The sequence below is a fragment of the Eptesicus fuscus genome, chromosome 13, assembly GCF_027574615.1.
Source record: "Eptesicus fuscus isolate TK198812 chromosome 13, DD_ASM_mEF_20220401, whole genome shotgun sequence".
Lineage (NCBI taxonomy): Eukaryota > Metazoa > Chordata > Mammalia > Chiroptera > Vespertilionidae > Eptesicus > Eptesicus fuscus.
The window spans coordinates 21,933,946-21,950,175 of NC_072485.1; the positions used below are offsets into that span (position 1 = coordinate 21,933,946).

Below are 16,230 nucleotides of genomic sequence, written 5' to 3' on the forward strand. Positions count from 1 at the left end.
TAAAATCAAAATACAAACCACTTCAAAAATATGACTCCTGATGGAAGAGAGCTCATTGCACAGAGGAGGAGCTTCACTTTTCAAACCAACACTGAAGTTCCGTGGCATCATACACACTGTAATCTCATGACAGGTCAGATCTGACACACCTTTTCCCATCCTGGCTTTTCCTTCTTTTGTGGTAAGGGATCTACTTTGATAATCCACATTTTTCATACATAATAAGGCAAAGTCTTGAGGATATTACGGCGTAGTTGAAAATTTGGTCATTATTTATGTACTTATTTAAGATGCATTATTAAATAGCTGTCCAAAATGATGTCTTACAGAGGTGCTTGTGGATAGGATGGAGAGAAAGGAGTAGCTGTCCAGGATTTCAAAGAATTCCACATCCTTCAGATTAGTTTACACTTGACCAAATTATTAGAAATAACATTTAACCTTTTGCACTCGGATGTCGAGTGTGACTCGACACGGTTAGCATCGGTAGCAGCTCGTATGTCGAATTGTATTGAATGTATCAATAATTTGAAATATAAAAAAATCCAATTAAGTTTGTATGAAAAGAAACTCCAGTTTTTTATTCTACTGCTGCGCTTTGTAAAATCTGGGTATTTAAAAAATTAAATCCTGAGTAGAATAAAGGAATCGAGAAAAAAGCGAGTGCAAAGGGTTAAAAGCTTACTATCTACCCTACTTTAGATTTTTATTTCTTTTTGTATATCTGAGCACAGAAGTTAATTGCTAAGTTTTGAGGCAATATTTTAAAGTTTACCAGGATTGATTTTTTTCTGAAATCTATAAATTGCTTATGATAAGCATTATGCTCAAATTTTACATGGAATATTTTACTACTGTCCTTTGCAAAGTCTGTAATTCCACTGAAAGATGGTCGACCAAAGAACTTACTGCATGTAGAAATGGATTACAGTCTGAAAGCCAGAAAAGGAACTCGCGCTTCACTGTGCACCTGCTGCAGGAGTTCCGTGCTGGTGTAAACGTGGACTCCTGATGCCTGTGCTACTCGACAAGAGCCATGGGTTATGTACTGTAACGAAGCAGCTTCTTGGCCCTTGGGTCTTTAAATAAAAGCAAATTTCAACTGACATTTAAACTTTGTCCTTATCCTAGTTATTTACCTTGTTTCTTTTGCAGAAATGTTATTTGGATTTTTTTTTTTTTTTGAGGAAAGGGGTATTCTCCTTGCATCTGTTTCAAAATGAAATGTTCAATTTGAACCTATTTTCCCTCTAATACACAAATCAAACAATACAATGTTTTTTCACTTGTTAATTCATTATAGTCTGAATCTTAGTCCTGCTCTTCCTGTCTATGTGAATTTTGTCATTATGTAAAATTTCTTAAGGAAATTTATAATCAGGATTTAAGTGGCCAGTCTATCAGTATTAAAGCTAAGTTTTCTATTCCAAATATTTTATACACCCATTCTCTCCTGTCCATTCTACCATTCTCCTCATTTAAGCTTTTATTATCTTGGTCTTATATGTAGATGACTGCACTGCACACCAGGACACCCAAGAGTTCATCACCAGTGCATCCCAAAGAGGATGAACTGAACCTAGGAGGGGGCTAGAGCCATGGAAGCTGCGTTGGTGTTAATGGTGGCAGACTCGCTAGCAGAGGTGGAAAGTAAGAGATGAGGGAAAGTCTGCTCAGCCATCTGGACTGTAGCTAAGAGTCCCATTGCTCTTCACCAACATCCACCTGAGACCTCTCTGACTGGGGGAGGAGGCTGAGGAGGAAAGAGAAGAGAAGACAAAGAACTGAAGGTACACATTTCCTGCTGACTGCCCCAGGATTCCAGCAAGAGGCCTGCTTCTGGACTTACTTGATTCTCCTACTGGGCTGTGGGCAGAGTCAAAGCCACCATGCTAAGCACACACCTCCTCCCACTCTGCCACCAGCCTGTTTTTGGAAAAGCCACCTTTTTTAATGCACTTATTTTCAACTTTAGCAGCAAGTCAGCTCCAGTAAGATAAAAACTGACGTTCTAGCACCACCTTCTGGAAACTGAACTCCTGTCAATCTGTTGAACTGTTAGAATCAAAGTAGATGCATGAAGCCTTACCTAAATAAGAAAGATGTTCACTACCCAAAGGTGGCAGCAGAGGCACACTGTCAAAAACTTATGAAAACTCATGGCAATATATCCCAAAATGAAAAAACTCCAGCAAACAAAACCAAAGACACAGCATACTGTGGTCCAACTGGTAAAGAATACAAAATATGAAATTCAACAAGCTGAAAGAAACTCAGAAAGGCAATTCAATAAACTTAAGAACGAAATTTAAAATACTAAGAAGTATTTTATCAAGAGATTCAAATTCTAAAGAAAATCTAGAGTTGGTGAGCTCAATAAATTAGATGAATGCATCAGAAAGTACTGCAAATAGAGCAGATCGGAGGGATGAGAAAATGAGCAGGAGGAGAGGAATTCAGAAATTATTCGGGTGAAAAAAGGACAAGAGAACTGAAAAGAATCATCAGACTCCATTAGAAAAGCCAACACAAGATTATTGGGTAAGGAACACTTCCAAACTCTTCTATGAGGCCAGCATTACCTTAATTTCAATATCAGATAAAGACACTACAAAGAAAGAGAATTACAGGCCAATATCCCTGATGAATGTAGATGCTAAAATCCTCAACAAAATGTTAGCAAATCAGATCCAGTAATACATCATGTATCATGACCAAGGGGGATTTATTCCAGGGATGCAAGGAGGTACAATATTTGCAAATCAATAAATGTGATACAGCACATAAACACATTGCCAGACAAAAGTCACATGATCATATCAATTGATGCAGAAAAAGCAGTCCACAAAATCCAACTTTTTTTTTTAAAACACTCAGCAAAGTGGGAATAGAGGGATTATACCTCAACATAATGGCCATATTATGACAAACCTACAGCCAATATCATACTCAATGGGTGAAAACTAAAACCATCTCCCCTAAGAACAGGAACAAGATAAGGATTCCCTCTTTCACCACTCTTGTTCAACATAGTTCTGGAAGTCCTAGCCATAGTGATCAGACAAGAAGAAAATACATCCAAATTAGAGAGGAGGAAGTAAAGCCAGTCAGAGAAAGACAAGTATCACACGATCTCACTCATATGTAGAATCTAATGAACTAAATAAACTAATGATCAAAAACAGACCCAGAACAGTCATAGAAGCACGAACAGACTGTTGAACCTCAGAGGAAGGCAGGGGAGGGGGGTGAGAAGAGATCAACCAATGAATTTGTTTGCATATATGCATAACATGGGAACACAGACAATGGGGTAGTGAAGGCCTTGGGGGGGGGGGGTAGAAAAGGGGGAGACAGGCGCAGGTTGGAAGAATTTAAGGGGGGAGGGGGAGGAAGGAGGGCCTTTGTAATATTTTCAACAGTAAAGATAAAAAAAAAAAAGGTTATTGGGTGGAAGGAGGAGAGAGAAAGCAGCAAAACATTTAAAGAAATAATAGCCATGAATTTCCCAATCCTGGGGAAGAAACTGGACATACAAGTTCAAGAAGCTAATGGAACACTGAATTATCTCAATGCATAAGACCATCTCCATGAAACAATGAAATTGTCAAAGAAGTCGATAAAGAGTTTTAAATGCAGGTGGGGGTGGAGGTGACAGTAACCTACAAATGAACTCCTATCTGCAGATTTCTAAGCAGAAACTCTTACCGCCCCCCACCATGGCTTTGTCTGGAAGGATGTCCGGAAGGTCTCCCAGCCTAATGAATCTCCTATCTGCAGATTTCTAAGCAGAAACTCTTACCGACCAGGAGACAGTAGAAAGACATATTCAAAATGTTGAAAGATAAAGTTTGCTACCCAAGAATACTTTCAAAGAAAGTTATCCTTCAGATATGCAGCAGAAATAAAAATTTTCCTTAAAATGAGTGCACCAACTGCCTTTTAAGAAATGTTGAAAGAAGGTCTTCAAACTGAAATAAAAAGGTGGAAGTACACAAAACTCTTAATAAGGTGACAGAATTTGAAAACTAACTCTATTTTAGAATACTAGTGGCCCAGTGCATGAAATTCATGCACGGGTGGTGGGAGGTGTCCCTCGGCCCAGCCTGCGCCCTCTCCAATCTGGGACCCCTTGAGGGATGTCCGACTGCCAGTTTAGTGGGATCAGGCCTAAACTGGCAGTCGGGACAGCCCCCTCACAATGTGTGACCGCTGGCTCCTAACAGCTCACCTGTGTGCCTGCCTGATCGCCCCTAACCACTCTGCCTGCTGGCCTGCTCGCCCCCAACTTTCCTCCCTCCTGCAGGCCTGCTCGCCCACAACTGCCCCCCCCTGCCAGGCTGCTCATCCCCAACTGCCTCCCTCCGCCCCCGCCAGCCTGATCACCCCTAACTGCCCTCTCCTCCTGGCCTGATTATCCCTAACCACCTCTCCCTCAGCCCCGCCCCCCACCATGGCTTTGTCCGGAAGGATGTCCAGAAGGTCTCCCAGCCTAATTAGCATATTACCCTTTTATTAGTATAGATTATTAGTATAGATAGCAAACAATTATAGCATAAAGGTAACATTTAAAATAACTATAGTTACTACAATCTTAAAAAATTCAAAGAATGAAAGTATAATTTTTGACATCAAAAAACACAAAAGGGAAGGTGTGAAAGGATGGAACTTTTATAGGTTAAGGATGATAAATTGCTATCAGCATAAAATGGACTATTTTATCTGAGATGCTTTATGTAAATGTTATGTAAAGCAAACATTTAGAGAAGACACATGAAACATGAAAAGCCAGCAACTTACAAAAGTAGACTCAAAATAGGAAAAAGAAACAATGAAGACAAAATAACTAAACAGTAAAATATGAAATGGCAGTAGTAAGTCCTTATAATAATAACCCTAAATGTAAATGGATTGAAAACAAGACACAACTATATGCTGTGTACAAAAAACTCATTTTAGCTCTCATCTAAGGACACAAAGGCTTAAAGCGAAGGGCTTCAAGCAAGTGGAAACCAAAAAAGAGCAGGCATAGCCATGCTTAGATCAGTCAAAATAGATTTCAGGCCAAAAATGGTCAAAGAAAATTGCATAATGATAAAACAATCATAAATATATATGCTCTGAGCACCAAAACATATTAAGCAAATGCTAAACATGTCTTAAGGAAGAAATAGACAAAAACACAGTAACAGTAGGGGATCCCCACTCTTACCAATGGAAAGATTGTCCAGAAAAGAGGATATTGGAATTGAAACATACTTTAGAACAAATGGACTTATCAGGCATAAATATATCATTCCATGCCAAAGCAGCAGAATACATGCTCTTGTCAAATGCACACAGAACATTCTCCCAGATAGACCACATGACAGGACACTAAACAAATCTTAGTAAATTTAAGACTGAAATCATACTGTCTTTTCTGACCACTGTGGCATGGACCTAGAAAGCAAGAGGAAAGTGAAAAGATCTACAAATATGTGGAAACTGAACACACTTATACACAAACATAAGAAATAAAAAAGGAAATAAAAAGTTATCTTGAAATAAAAATGAAAATACAACATACTGAATCTTGTGGTAGGAGGCAAAAGCAGTTCTGAAAGTTCATAGCAATAAACACATATATTAAGAAATTAGATCTCAAACAAGAAACTACAAAAAAGAGTAACAAATTAAGCTCAAAGTTATAGCAGAAGGAAGAAACTATGAAGATCAGCACAGAAAAAAGAGCAGAAAAGCAACAGGAAAAGATCAATGCAAATAAGAGGTGGTTCACTGAAAAGATAAAATTGACAGACCTTTAGCTGGACTAAGTCAGAAAACTTTAGAAAGGAAAGAGGAGACAATACAACGGGTACTACAGCAATATGTAGGATTATAAGAGAGTCCAATTTTATGCCAAAAAATTACATAACCTAGGAGAAATGGATGCATTTCTAGAAACACATAATCTACCAAATTTGAATCAGAAAGAGATAGAAAATACAAACAGACCAATAATGAGTAAAAGGTTGAATCAGTAATCAAACAACTACCAATTCGTTCCTGGGATACAAGGATAGTTCCACATATACAACTCAACAAATGTAATATATCACATTACTAAATTGAAAGATAAAAATCACATGATCATTTCAATAGGTACAGAAAAAGCACTTGGCAAAATACACCATCCTTTTTGGATTAAAACTTTTAACAGACTGAATAAAGGAGGTACTTTCCTCAACATAATCATATGAGACACATCCACAGCTATCATACTCAACTTTGTTCCTCCAAGGCAGGAACAAAATATGGATGCCCACTTTCACTACTTACTCAATATAGTATTAGAAGTCCTAACTAGAGAAATTAGGCAAAACAAATAAAATGCATCCAAGTAGGAAAGGACAAGTAATATTGTCTTTATTTACTGATGATATGATTTTATCTATAGAAAATCCCCAAAATCAACTTTAATGGATCAAAGACTTATATACATAAGCCTTGATACCATAAGAAGGCACCAGAAGAGAATGTAGAAAACAAGCTCTTGGATATGATATTTTTACATGACGCCAAAAGCAAAATCAACAAACGAAACTACAACAAATTCAAAAGATTCTGCACAGCAAAAAAGCAACAAAAAACAATTGCAGAGTGGGAGAAAAGACAACCTGCAGAGAGAAAATTTTTGCAAACCATTTATCAGATAAGGTATGAACACTCAAAATATATAAAAAACTCAAACTTAACAACAAACCCAATTTAATTTTAAAAAGGGGCAGAATTATTGCAGACATTTTTGCAAAGAGAATATTGACAGTTTTATGTATAACTTCATAAATAACTATGAATATTGGTCATATAGGAGCTATTTTTTCCTTTAGGATAAGGAATACACAATTTAGAGACCAATATGATTAAGTTGAAGCGCCTTAGTAGCATCCTGTGACTCATCTGCTTAAATTATTTTTCTTATCTGCATACATCAACATTTATGTATGTACCAGTTCTACTTAGCTAGTCACAATGCTCCTATGTAAACTGCAGATTCATTTTATCTTGTTGACCTGAAACTGTTCTTCCTTGTGGCTAATTCCTGTTCTCTAGTGTTTAGGCATCATTTCCTCCTCCTGGAGGTTTTTCCTGATTCACAGGTACCTTCTCTGCCATGCCCCACCCACCTTTCTCTGCGCTCCCATAACATGTGCCCATGCTATCACCACTGCATTCACATTGTATTGAAATGAATGATGATTCAGATATCTACCACCTACCTGTAAACATACCTTTCTTACTCAGCTTGGCATCCATATTGGCACCTTAAATAGAAGATTCTTGTATTTGAAATGTATTGCAACAAAGCTTTCATACAACAGAATTGGATGAATGACAGCATAATCCTCTGCTGAAAACTCAAATTAGGAGGCTGAAGCAGTATTTTCTTGTTTTCAGTTTTCACCTGAGGGTATCAAAAGATGGAGTGAATATTTCGGTTTGACTCCTAGCTGAAAGATGGGATGGGTTTTACCAACATTAAACCACTCTTCTAATTAGGACTTGGAGCCACTACAATGCAAGTGAGAGTTACACAATTTAATGACCTGGAATTCAAAAACAAAGACAACAAAATTTTAATAGTTTGAAAAAGTGGATGAGACACAAGAAATATTTTCCATGTCATGGAACAGTGATTTCTTGGGTCTGTGGACTCACAGATATGCATTCAATGAAGATACAAACCTGCTCATCAGAAAATTGTACATGCAAGCAAAAGTTTACATACAATTTCAGTAAATTCACAAATACCCCCAAATGTAAAGATCCTAAAATAAGAACTCTATAGAAAAATAATTTAATAAGCATAGTGCCCAGCCAATATAATTCACGTTGGTTATCTAGAAAAAATCCTAGAAATCTATTTCAATCCCAGAGGAGGCATAAAAATGAATTTCTTTGATATGTGGTTAATGTGTTCCTTAGTACCCTAAGAGTATCTTATCCTGTAACACGAGATAATTCAATTTTCATGGATTTAGTTCCCATGTAAGCATGTTAAAGGCAAGTAAATTATGTACTTATAAATACCATATATTCTTATTTTTTCGCACAGTATGCTACTACTTGGAAATGCATTTTTAAAAATTACAACAAATAAAGCCTTTATTAACAGGCTGTTAAGGAAAATTTCAGTGTTTCCTTAAAAAAGCTGCTTTATTGACTTAAGTGGCAAATTTATAAAGGTTAACGTTTTTATATATTCAAAATGATTTACATTATTAACATAACAATTGCACGTGTACAGTTAAGACTGCACTCATACTGTAATCCAATAAAAGTAATCCAATAAAAGTAAATATCCAAGGAGTTCTTCATCAAGATTAAAACCCATAATGCTTTGAATAGCATGATTACAAACACGTGCTATTTAAAAACAAGTGTTTTCCAATACCTTCCCTTATCTTTCCAAAACCTCATTTACTTAACAATTTGTTTATACTTTTAAAAAAATTCTTTCAAAATCTTCACAGTTCATTGACTTAAAGTGAATGATTGAGTCTTTTAAAAAACTTTAACTGTATTCAATATTGATTGGTTTAAAATGTCAAAAAGCAAAATAAAACAATCTTCTTAAATATGTATAAATATTTAAATATAGAAAACCTCCATCAAAAGTCAAAACAAAGTATATTTAATGTTTGTAGTATTAAGAAGGGCAATTCATGCCAGGGGAAGATTTAAAAATGAGACTTTTCCAGCAAACACTGCCTATGGGACAGCCTCTATTTTGATCATTTAAACCTAAATTTACTTAGACAAATAAAGAACTATTTTAAAAGATCACGCCCACAAGTAAAAAATTGGTATTTTGTTTACAAAGCACAATATATCAGTACAACAAATTCATCTCAAAGAAACAAAGTATATGTGGCTTCTTAGCCTTTGAAACTCCCGATTTCTATTTCGATGATTTCACATTGAGTTGTGATGAGCAAACACAAGAAGCCTGTGTATTGAATAAAGCGTGGGCCCCGTAACACCTATAAATTCCAACACAAGAATATGAGACCTGGAAAAGAAATTGTCAACTTTTGATTGATGAAGTACAGGTTATCTGAATAAAATTTATAACCTGGTACCAGTCAGTAATCCCAACACAAATTATTGCTTTGTAATGAGCTCTGTATGGTTTGCATGTCCTTCAGTAACTGAAGATTTTTCCTGCTTTTTTCCCCAGGTCTGGGTTTGGTACAGTCCTTCTTATTCGTGGTCCCTGTGTTTCCAGAAGAACGGCTGCTGCTGTTTCCTTCTTCATCAAGAGTCTTTTTGGGGGTTCTCAGTTCCCTTTTCTGCTTTTCTATCTTCTGTTTCTCCAGCTATAGCAAATAACCAAGTCAAGGAAAAAAGAAGAATTTAATGAAAACATTCTCTTCTGACAACCAGTACTTTAAACTCTCATAACAAAATGCAAGTAATATAGTCTGGCCGGCGTGGCTCAGTGGTTGAGCATTGACCTATGAACCAGGATTCCCATTCAGGGCATATGCCTGGGTTGTGGGCTCAATCCCCAGTGTGGGGTGTGCAGGAGGCAGCCAATCAATGATTCTCTCTCATCACTGATGTTTCTATCTCTCTCTTCCTCTCTTTTCCTCTCTGAAATCAATTAAAAATAATAAAATGAAAATAATATATTCTAGGTTTATTTTTTTTAAGATTTCAAAAATCTAATTTACCAGTCATTTAATACTTAGTGCTTAAAATATATAGTGACATATAAATAAGTAAACAGGAGTAAACATATCAATTGTGGTGCAGTATCAGAAGTTAAGGTCATGTTGCCAAAGTGCAGAACAGGGTGAGTGAGAAGTAAGAGGGCTGAGAGAAGATCTTCTGGAGGAGGAAAAATATTGGAGACAAGGGAAATGAAGGATAGTAGGTGAAGGAGAGAAAAAAGGCATTTTAGTCTGGGCAGGCAAAGAAGGATGTTCCAGATGGATGAAGAGATGTAGTGGTAATGTACTAATATATGAAAATAATTTTTATTTTATTATCCTATCTAATAAAAGAGTAATATGCAAATTGACCATCACTCCAAGACACAAGATGGCTGCCCCCATGTGGACACAAGGTGGCCGCCACATGATGGCCTGCAAGGGAGGGCAATTGTGGGCAGTTAGGGGTGACCAGGCCGGCAGAAGAGGGCAGTTGGGGGAGACCAGGCCAGCAAGGAAGGGCAGTTGTGGGGGGGGGGAGGGGCCAGGCCTGCAGGAGAAGGCAATTGTGAGCAATCAGGAAAGAAGGGAGGGCAGGCCTGAGGGGCGAGCAGTTGGGAGGGGGACCCAGGCCTGCAGGGGAAGGCAATTGTGGGCAATCAGGAAAGGAGGGAGGGCAGTTGAGGCGGACCAGGCCTGCAGGGGAGAGCAGTTGGGGGGGACCAGGCCAGCAGAGGGCAGTTGGGGTGGGCCAGGCCTGCAGGGGAGGGCAGTCAGGGGCAATCGGGCCGGCCACGGAGCAGTTAGTCAGGGGAGTGGTTAGGGGTGATCAGGCTGGCAGGCAGAAGCGGTTAGGGGCAATCAGGAAGGCAGGCAGGCGAGCAGTTGGGAGCCAGCAGTCCTGGATTGTGAGAGGGATGTCCAATTGCCCATTTAGGCCCGATCACAGGGCGGTCGGACATCCCTCAAGGGGTCCCTAATTGGAGAGGGTGCAGGCTGGGCTGAGGGAAACTCCCCCCTCCCCCATGCACAAATTTCGTGCACTGGGCCTCTAGTTTCACTATAATTAGAATAATTTAATTTTAATAGGGAACTTTATTTTTATTTTAGCTGCTGGCTAAAATGAACTGCTGCTGACATGTCAGTGTTCCATTGGAGAGAACTGGCTTCACAGGGGAGTTTTAACAAACATTCAAAGAAGAATCAATACCTATCCTCCTTAAAATATTCCAGTAAATTCAAGAGGAACACTTTCAAGCTTGTTTTACAAGGCCAGCACTATCCTAATCCCAAAACCAGATGAAGACATGACAAAGAAAGAAAATTATAGGGCAATATCCATGAACATAGATGCTAAAATCCTCAACAAAAAACGTTAGCAAATTGGATCCAGCAATATATTAAAAAGATCATACATCATGACCAAGTGAAATTTAGTCCAGGGATGCCAGGCTGGTACAATATTCGCAAATCAATAAACAAAATGAAGGATAAAAACCATATGATCATATCAATAGACACAGAAAAAGCATTTGACAAAATCCAGCAACCATTTTTGATAAACACTCTCAGCAAAGTGAGAATAGAGGGAACATACCGCAACATAATAAAGGCCACATAGACAAACCTATAGCCAATATCATACACAATGGGAAAAAACTAAAAGTGTTTCCCTTAAGAACAGCAACAAGACAGGGATGAGTGCTTTCACCATTCTTATTCAACATAGTACTGAAAGTCCTAACTACTGTGCTCAAACAAGAAAAAGAAATAAAAGGCATTCAAATTGGAAAGAAGTGAAACTGTCATTATTCGAAGATAACTTGATATTGTACATAGAAAACCTCAAAGACTCCATCAAAAAACTAGAGTTAATAAAGGAATTCGGCAATGTAGCAGGATACAAAGTTAACATCCAGAAATGGGTGGCATTTTTATACACCAATAATGAATTCTCAGAAAGAGAAACTAAAGAAAGCAGTCCCATTTACCACTGCAACAACAAAAAGAAGTAGATACCTAGGAATAAACTTAACCAAGGAGGTAAAAGACCTCTTACTCAGAAAACTATAGGACATTGAAAAAAGAAATAGAGGAAGATACAAGCAAGTAGAAGCATATAGCCCATTCAAAGATTGGAAGAATTAACATAATTAAAATATCCATACTACCGAAAGCTATCTATAGATTCAATGCAATCCCTATTAAAATACCATCGACATATTTCACAGATCTAGACCAAATATTCAAAAACTTTATATGGAACCAGCAAAGACCATGAATAACCGTAGCAGTCTTGAGAAAGAAGAACAAAGTTGGAAGAATCACAATACCAGATATCAAAGTATATTACAAAGTCATTGTAATAAAAATAGCCTGTTACTGGCACAAGAACAAGTACATCAATCAATGGAACAGAACGGAGACCCCAGAAATCGACCAATGCCATTAGTCACTATTTAACAAAGGAGGCAAGGACATATTATGGAGTCAAGACAGTCTCCTCAATAAATGGTGTTGGAAAAATTGGAAAAGTACATGCAAAAAAATGAAACCAGACCACCAACTTACACCACACACAAGAATAAACTCAAAATGGATAAAAGACTTAAATGTAAGTCGCTAAACCATAAAAATCTAGAAGAAAACATAGGCAGCAAAATCTCAGACATCTCATGTAGCAGAATTTCCACTGAAACATCTCCTAGGGCAGTGTTCGGCAAACTCATTAGTCAACAGAGTCAAATATCAACAGTACAATTGAAATTTCTTTTGAGAGTCAAAGTTTTTAAACTTCTTCTAACGCCACCTCTTCAAAATAGACTCTCTCAGGCCGTGGTATTTTGTGGAAGAGCCACACTCAAGGGGCCAATGAGCTGCATGTGGCTCGCGAGCCACAGTTTGCCGACCACGGTCCTAGGGCAAGAGAAATAAAGAAAAAAATAAATAGGACTACATCAAACTAAAAAGCTTCAGTACAGCAAAAGAAACTATCCTCAAAATTAAAAGGGATCCCACTGTATGGGAGAACATATTCACCAATATATATCCGATAAGGGGTTAATTTCCAAAATATATAAAGAACTCATACAACTCAACAAAAGACAAATAACCCAATTTTAACAAAATGGGCAAAGGATCTTAGACACTTCTCTAAAGAGAACATATAGATGGCCAATAGACATATGAAAAAATGCTCAACATCACTAGTCATCAGAGAGATGCAAATTAAAATGACAATGAGGTATCACTTCACACCTGTCAAAATGCTACCATCAATAAATGAACAAACAACAAGTGTTGGCAAGGATGTGGAGAAAAGGAAACCCGGTACACTGCTGGTGGGAACATAGATTGGTGCAGCCACTGTGGAAAACAGTATGGAGTTTCCTAAACAAGTAAAAAATGAAACTGCCACTTGACCCAGTGTTCCCACTTCTAGGAATATATTCTAAGAATCCCAAAACACCAATCAGAAAGAATATATGCACCCCTATGTTCATAGCTGTGTTTTTTACAATAGCTACTGGAAATAGCATCAGTAGATGAGTGGATAAAAAAGATGTGGTACATTGACACAATGAAATACTATTTGGCTGTAAAAAATAAGGAGCTCTTACCCTTTCAGACACTATGGATGGACCTGGAGATTACTATGCTAAAAGAAATATGGCAGTCAGAGAAAGACAAATATCGGATGATCTCATTTATATGTGGAATCTAGTGGACAAAATAAAGTGACAAACAGGTCCAGAGGCAGGGATGCATGAAATAGACTGACGGATCTCAGAGGGCAGGGGCATTGGAACTAGAAGAGATTAACCAAAGAACTTATATGCATACTAGTAGCCTGGTACACAAATTCGTGCACATTGAAAGGACATTAATTAGAATATTTTAATATCGCCATTCACCCTTTCTCTATAATAGAAGTGTCAACCAAATTCACGTACGACAATGACAGATGGAAACACACACATGCAACTGGTGCCAGAGAGAGCTTCTTATGTATCGCACATGTGTGAGTCAACTTAGCCTTTTATAGATATAGAATAAACTTGCTTAATTAGACCTGCTTTCTCATTTAGCTAAACTTTTTCCAGCCCAGTGAAGCACCCCAACTTCTCTTTCAGGTAATTGTCAGCAACACAGCAATAAATATCAACACGAAGCAGATTATTATTGTAGATCATGCAGGGAGAACAAAGGGTAAAATATTTAACTGCAGCAGTGTTTGACTATATTCTACGCAGTGAGAAAACCTGAAGTCATTTTCAAGTTCCATCATTTCTTACTTCTTTTCAGTCGGGTCAAATTTCTAAGCTTTCTAAATCTCCACTTTCCAGCTAATGAAAAAAAATTAGGATTCTACTGAGTCTCCTATCTACCTACTTCAGGAATTCTGTGAGGATCCAATTTGTTGAGGCACAGGAAAACCCTTCACAGACATTTGGTTAAAGTGTAAATGTTGCCACCTGGCTATAAAGTAAGTCGTGTTCCTGGGCTGAAGAAACTCCAAGGAGGCTAGCTGCTAGGGAGAAGAAGCTGGGCACTGCTACGTGACGTCATTATCCAGCACCCATAGCCACCGTTTCCGGGATGGTCATGGGGTCGCTGCCGCATAGGCTGTGATTTGGTGGGGTGTTGCTTTGGGGTGGTGGCGGGGCCTGTATCCCACTTGGGGGAAGCTGTTACTTTGTCGGTGCCAGGTCCGCGCTGCCATTTCTCTGTAAATGGCCAGTGTGTGTCATGACAGCTCCTGCGTTGAGCGTCTGCCCCCTGGTGGTCAGTGTGCATCACAGCAACTGGTCAGACGGGCATAGGGACACTTAGCGTATTAGCCTTATATATAGATAGATGTGCATAGCCCATGGACACAGACACTTGTGTGGGGAAGGCCTGGGATGGGGCAGGAGGGTGGGAGTAAATGGAAAGGGGGGAAATGGGGAACATCTGTAATACTGTCAACAATAAAAATAAATTTTTAAAAAATAGGGCAGCTTTATTTTTACTTTCGGTGCTGGCTAAAATGAATTGCTGCTGGCATGTCAATGTTCCATTAAAAAGAACAAAGTCAAGTCTAATGTACAATAAACAAATCAGATTATTACTCCCACAGGAATCATATTTCTTTTTTGGAAAACAATCTTTAGAAAAAGTGCTTAAAACCTCAGGTTTTAGATGACATATGCATTGCACCTGTGTTGTGCCTGTTACATAGCAACCAATTAATGTCAGCCAACAATATTCCGCTCTCAGTTTTCTACATTTCAGTCGACGTGAGAGCCAGCAGCAAGTAGCCCTGATATTTCTACTTCCAAAACACACCACCAATCTGTCTCCTTCTCCCCAACTCTAGTCACTGATGACCCTGATAGAGGTGCACTTAAATGGCCTCACTGGTCTCTCAGCCTCTTTGCCTCATCACTACCACACTCCCAAAAGTCAGAGAAATGTCTTAAATACATGAATAATCACATTTCTCTCCAGTTGAAAACCTTGCCATGTGACTTCCCACTGCACTTAGTAGATACATAATCAATATTTCAAAGATTCTAAGAGACTAAAGACAGTGTCTTTTTTCCTAGCCCACTTAATACCAATTCTTAATCATTAATAAACCAAATTAACAAGTGTCTACAGTAAAGAGTTTCTGTAGCTCTCTATCTATGATACACTTACAATGTCATAAATTCATATACTTGAAAAAAAACACGTTATTTTTTTGTACTGTTTTGTTTTTCAATCATTAGAAACGAGTACAGAAAACCTGAGTTTACCTGGGCTTGATATTTCCGAACTTTAGTTATTTGATTGGCTTTTGCCTCCATCCTTGCCACTAATGCTTCCAGTTCACATTCTAAATTTTCTTTCAGTTCCATGGTTGGTGATTCTTGGATAAGCTTTGCAAGTTGCTGATGATCACTATATAAAAACAAAAGTAAGGTTTGGTTAAGTATCCTGTGTTATCATGGTTAGGTCATGCATCTCACTCACCATGGGACCATTGCTCATGCATTTAAAAATGTCTCAATTTTTTTAATAGAGCAACAAATTTCCAAATTACCAGTGATAGTAATTGTTATATTTGTTAAAGTCCTAGTAACTTGCTCAGTGGTTGGTGCAAGAATTGTGTTGAACAAATATTTGTTGAACAAACAAAATATATGACAAGTCACCAAGAAGTTAAAACAGGATTTTACAACTAAATGTAATTAAAAACAAAAAAAAGCAAAACTAAAACTCACAAGCTCATTTGCCCAAATTCATCTTGTAAAGTCTGTAAGACTTCTGACAACTCTTCATTAATGGTGCTAGAGGAGGGTGGCCTTACTGACAACTTCTTACTTTTACTACTTCGTGAAGATACTTGCTTTGCCAAAGGAACACTGTTGACTACTCGATCATTGCACAAGGCCTTACTGTGTTGCTTCATTAGATGCAAGACATGCTGGACATTGGCTACCACAGCATGACTGGGACTTGTAGACTGAAGAAAAATGAGGAGAAATAATTAGAAGCCACATCATCG

General features: G+C 38.0%; 1 protein-coding gene across 5 annotated transcripts in view; it reads right to left on the reverse strand.

The window, feature by feature from the left end:
* Positions 1-7,595: 7,595 nt before the first annotated feature.
* The window catches only part of CEP57 (centrosomal protein 57), a 55,557-nt gene continuing 46,922 nt past the window's right edge, over positions 7,596-16,230 (reverse strand). For 4 of the 5 annotated variants that reach the window (XM_054725076.1, XM_054725077.1, XM_054725075.1 and 1 more), the window contains 3 exons: positions 15,947-16,188; positions 15,479-15,623; positions 7,596-9,362 (listed from right to left, as the gene is read on the reverse strand). In XM_054725076.1, coding sequence (XP_054581051.1) covers positions 9,129-9,362; positions 15,479-15,623; positions 15,947-16,188 — 621 coding nt within the window. In that variant the 3' untranslated portion in view covers positions 7,596-9,128. The remainder of the gene's footprint in view (positions 9,363-15,478; positions 15,624-15,946; positions 16,189-16,230) is intronic. The other variant, XM_054725078.1, reaches the window with a different exon arrangement.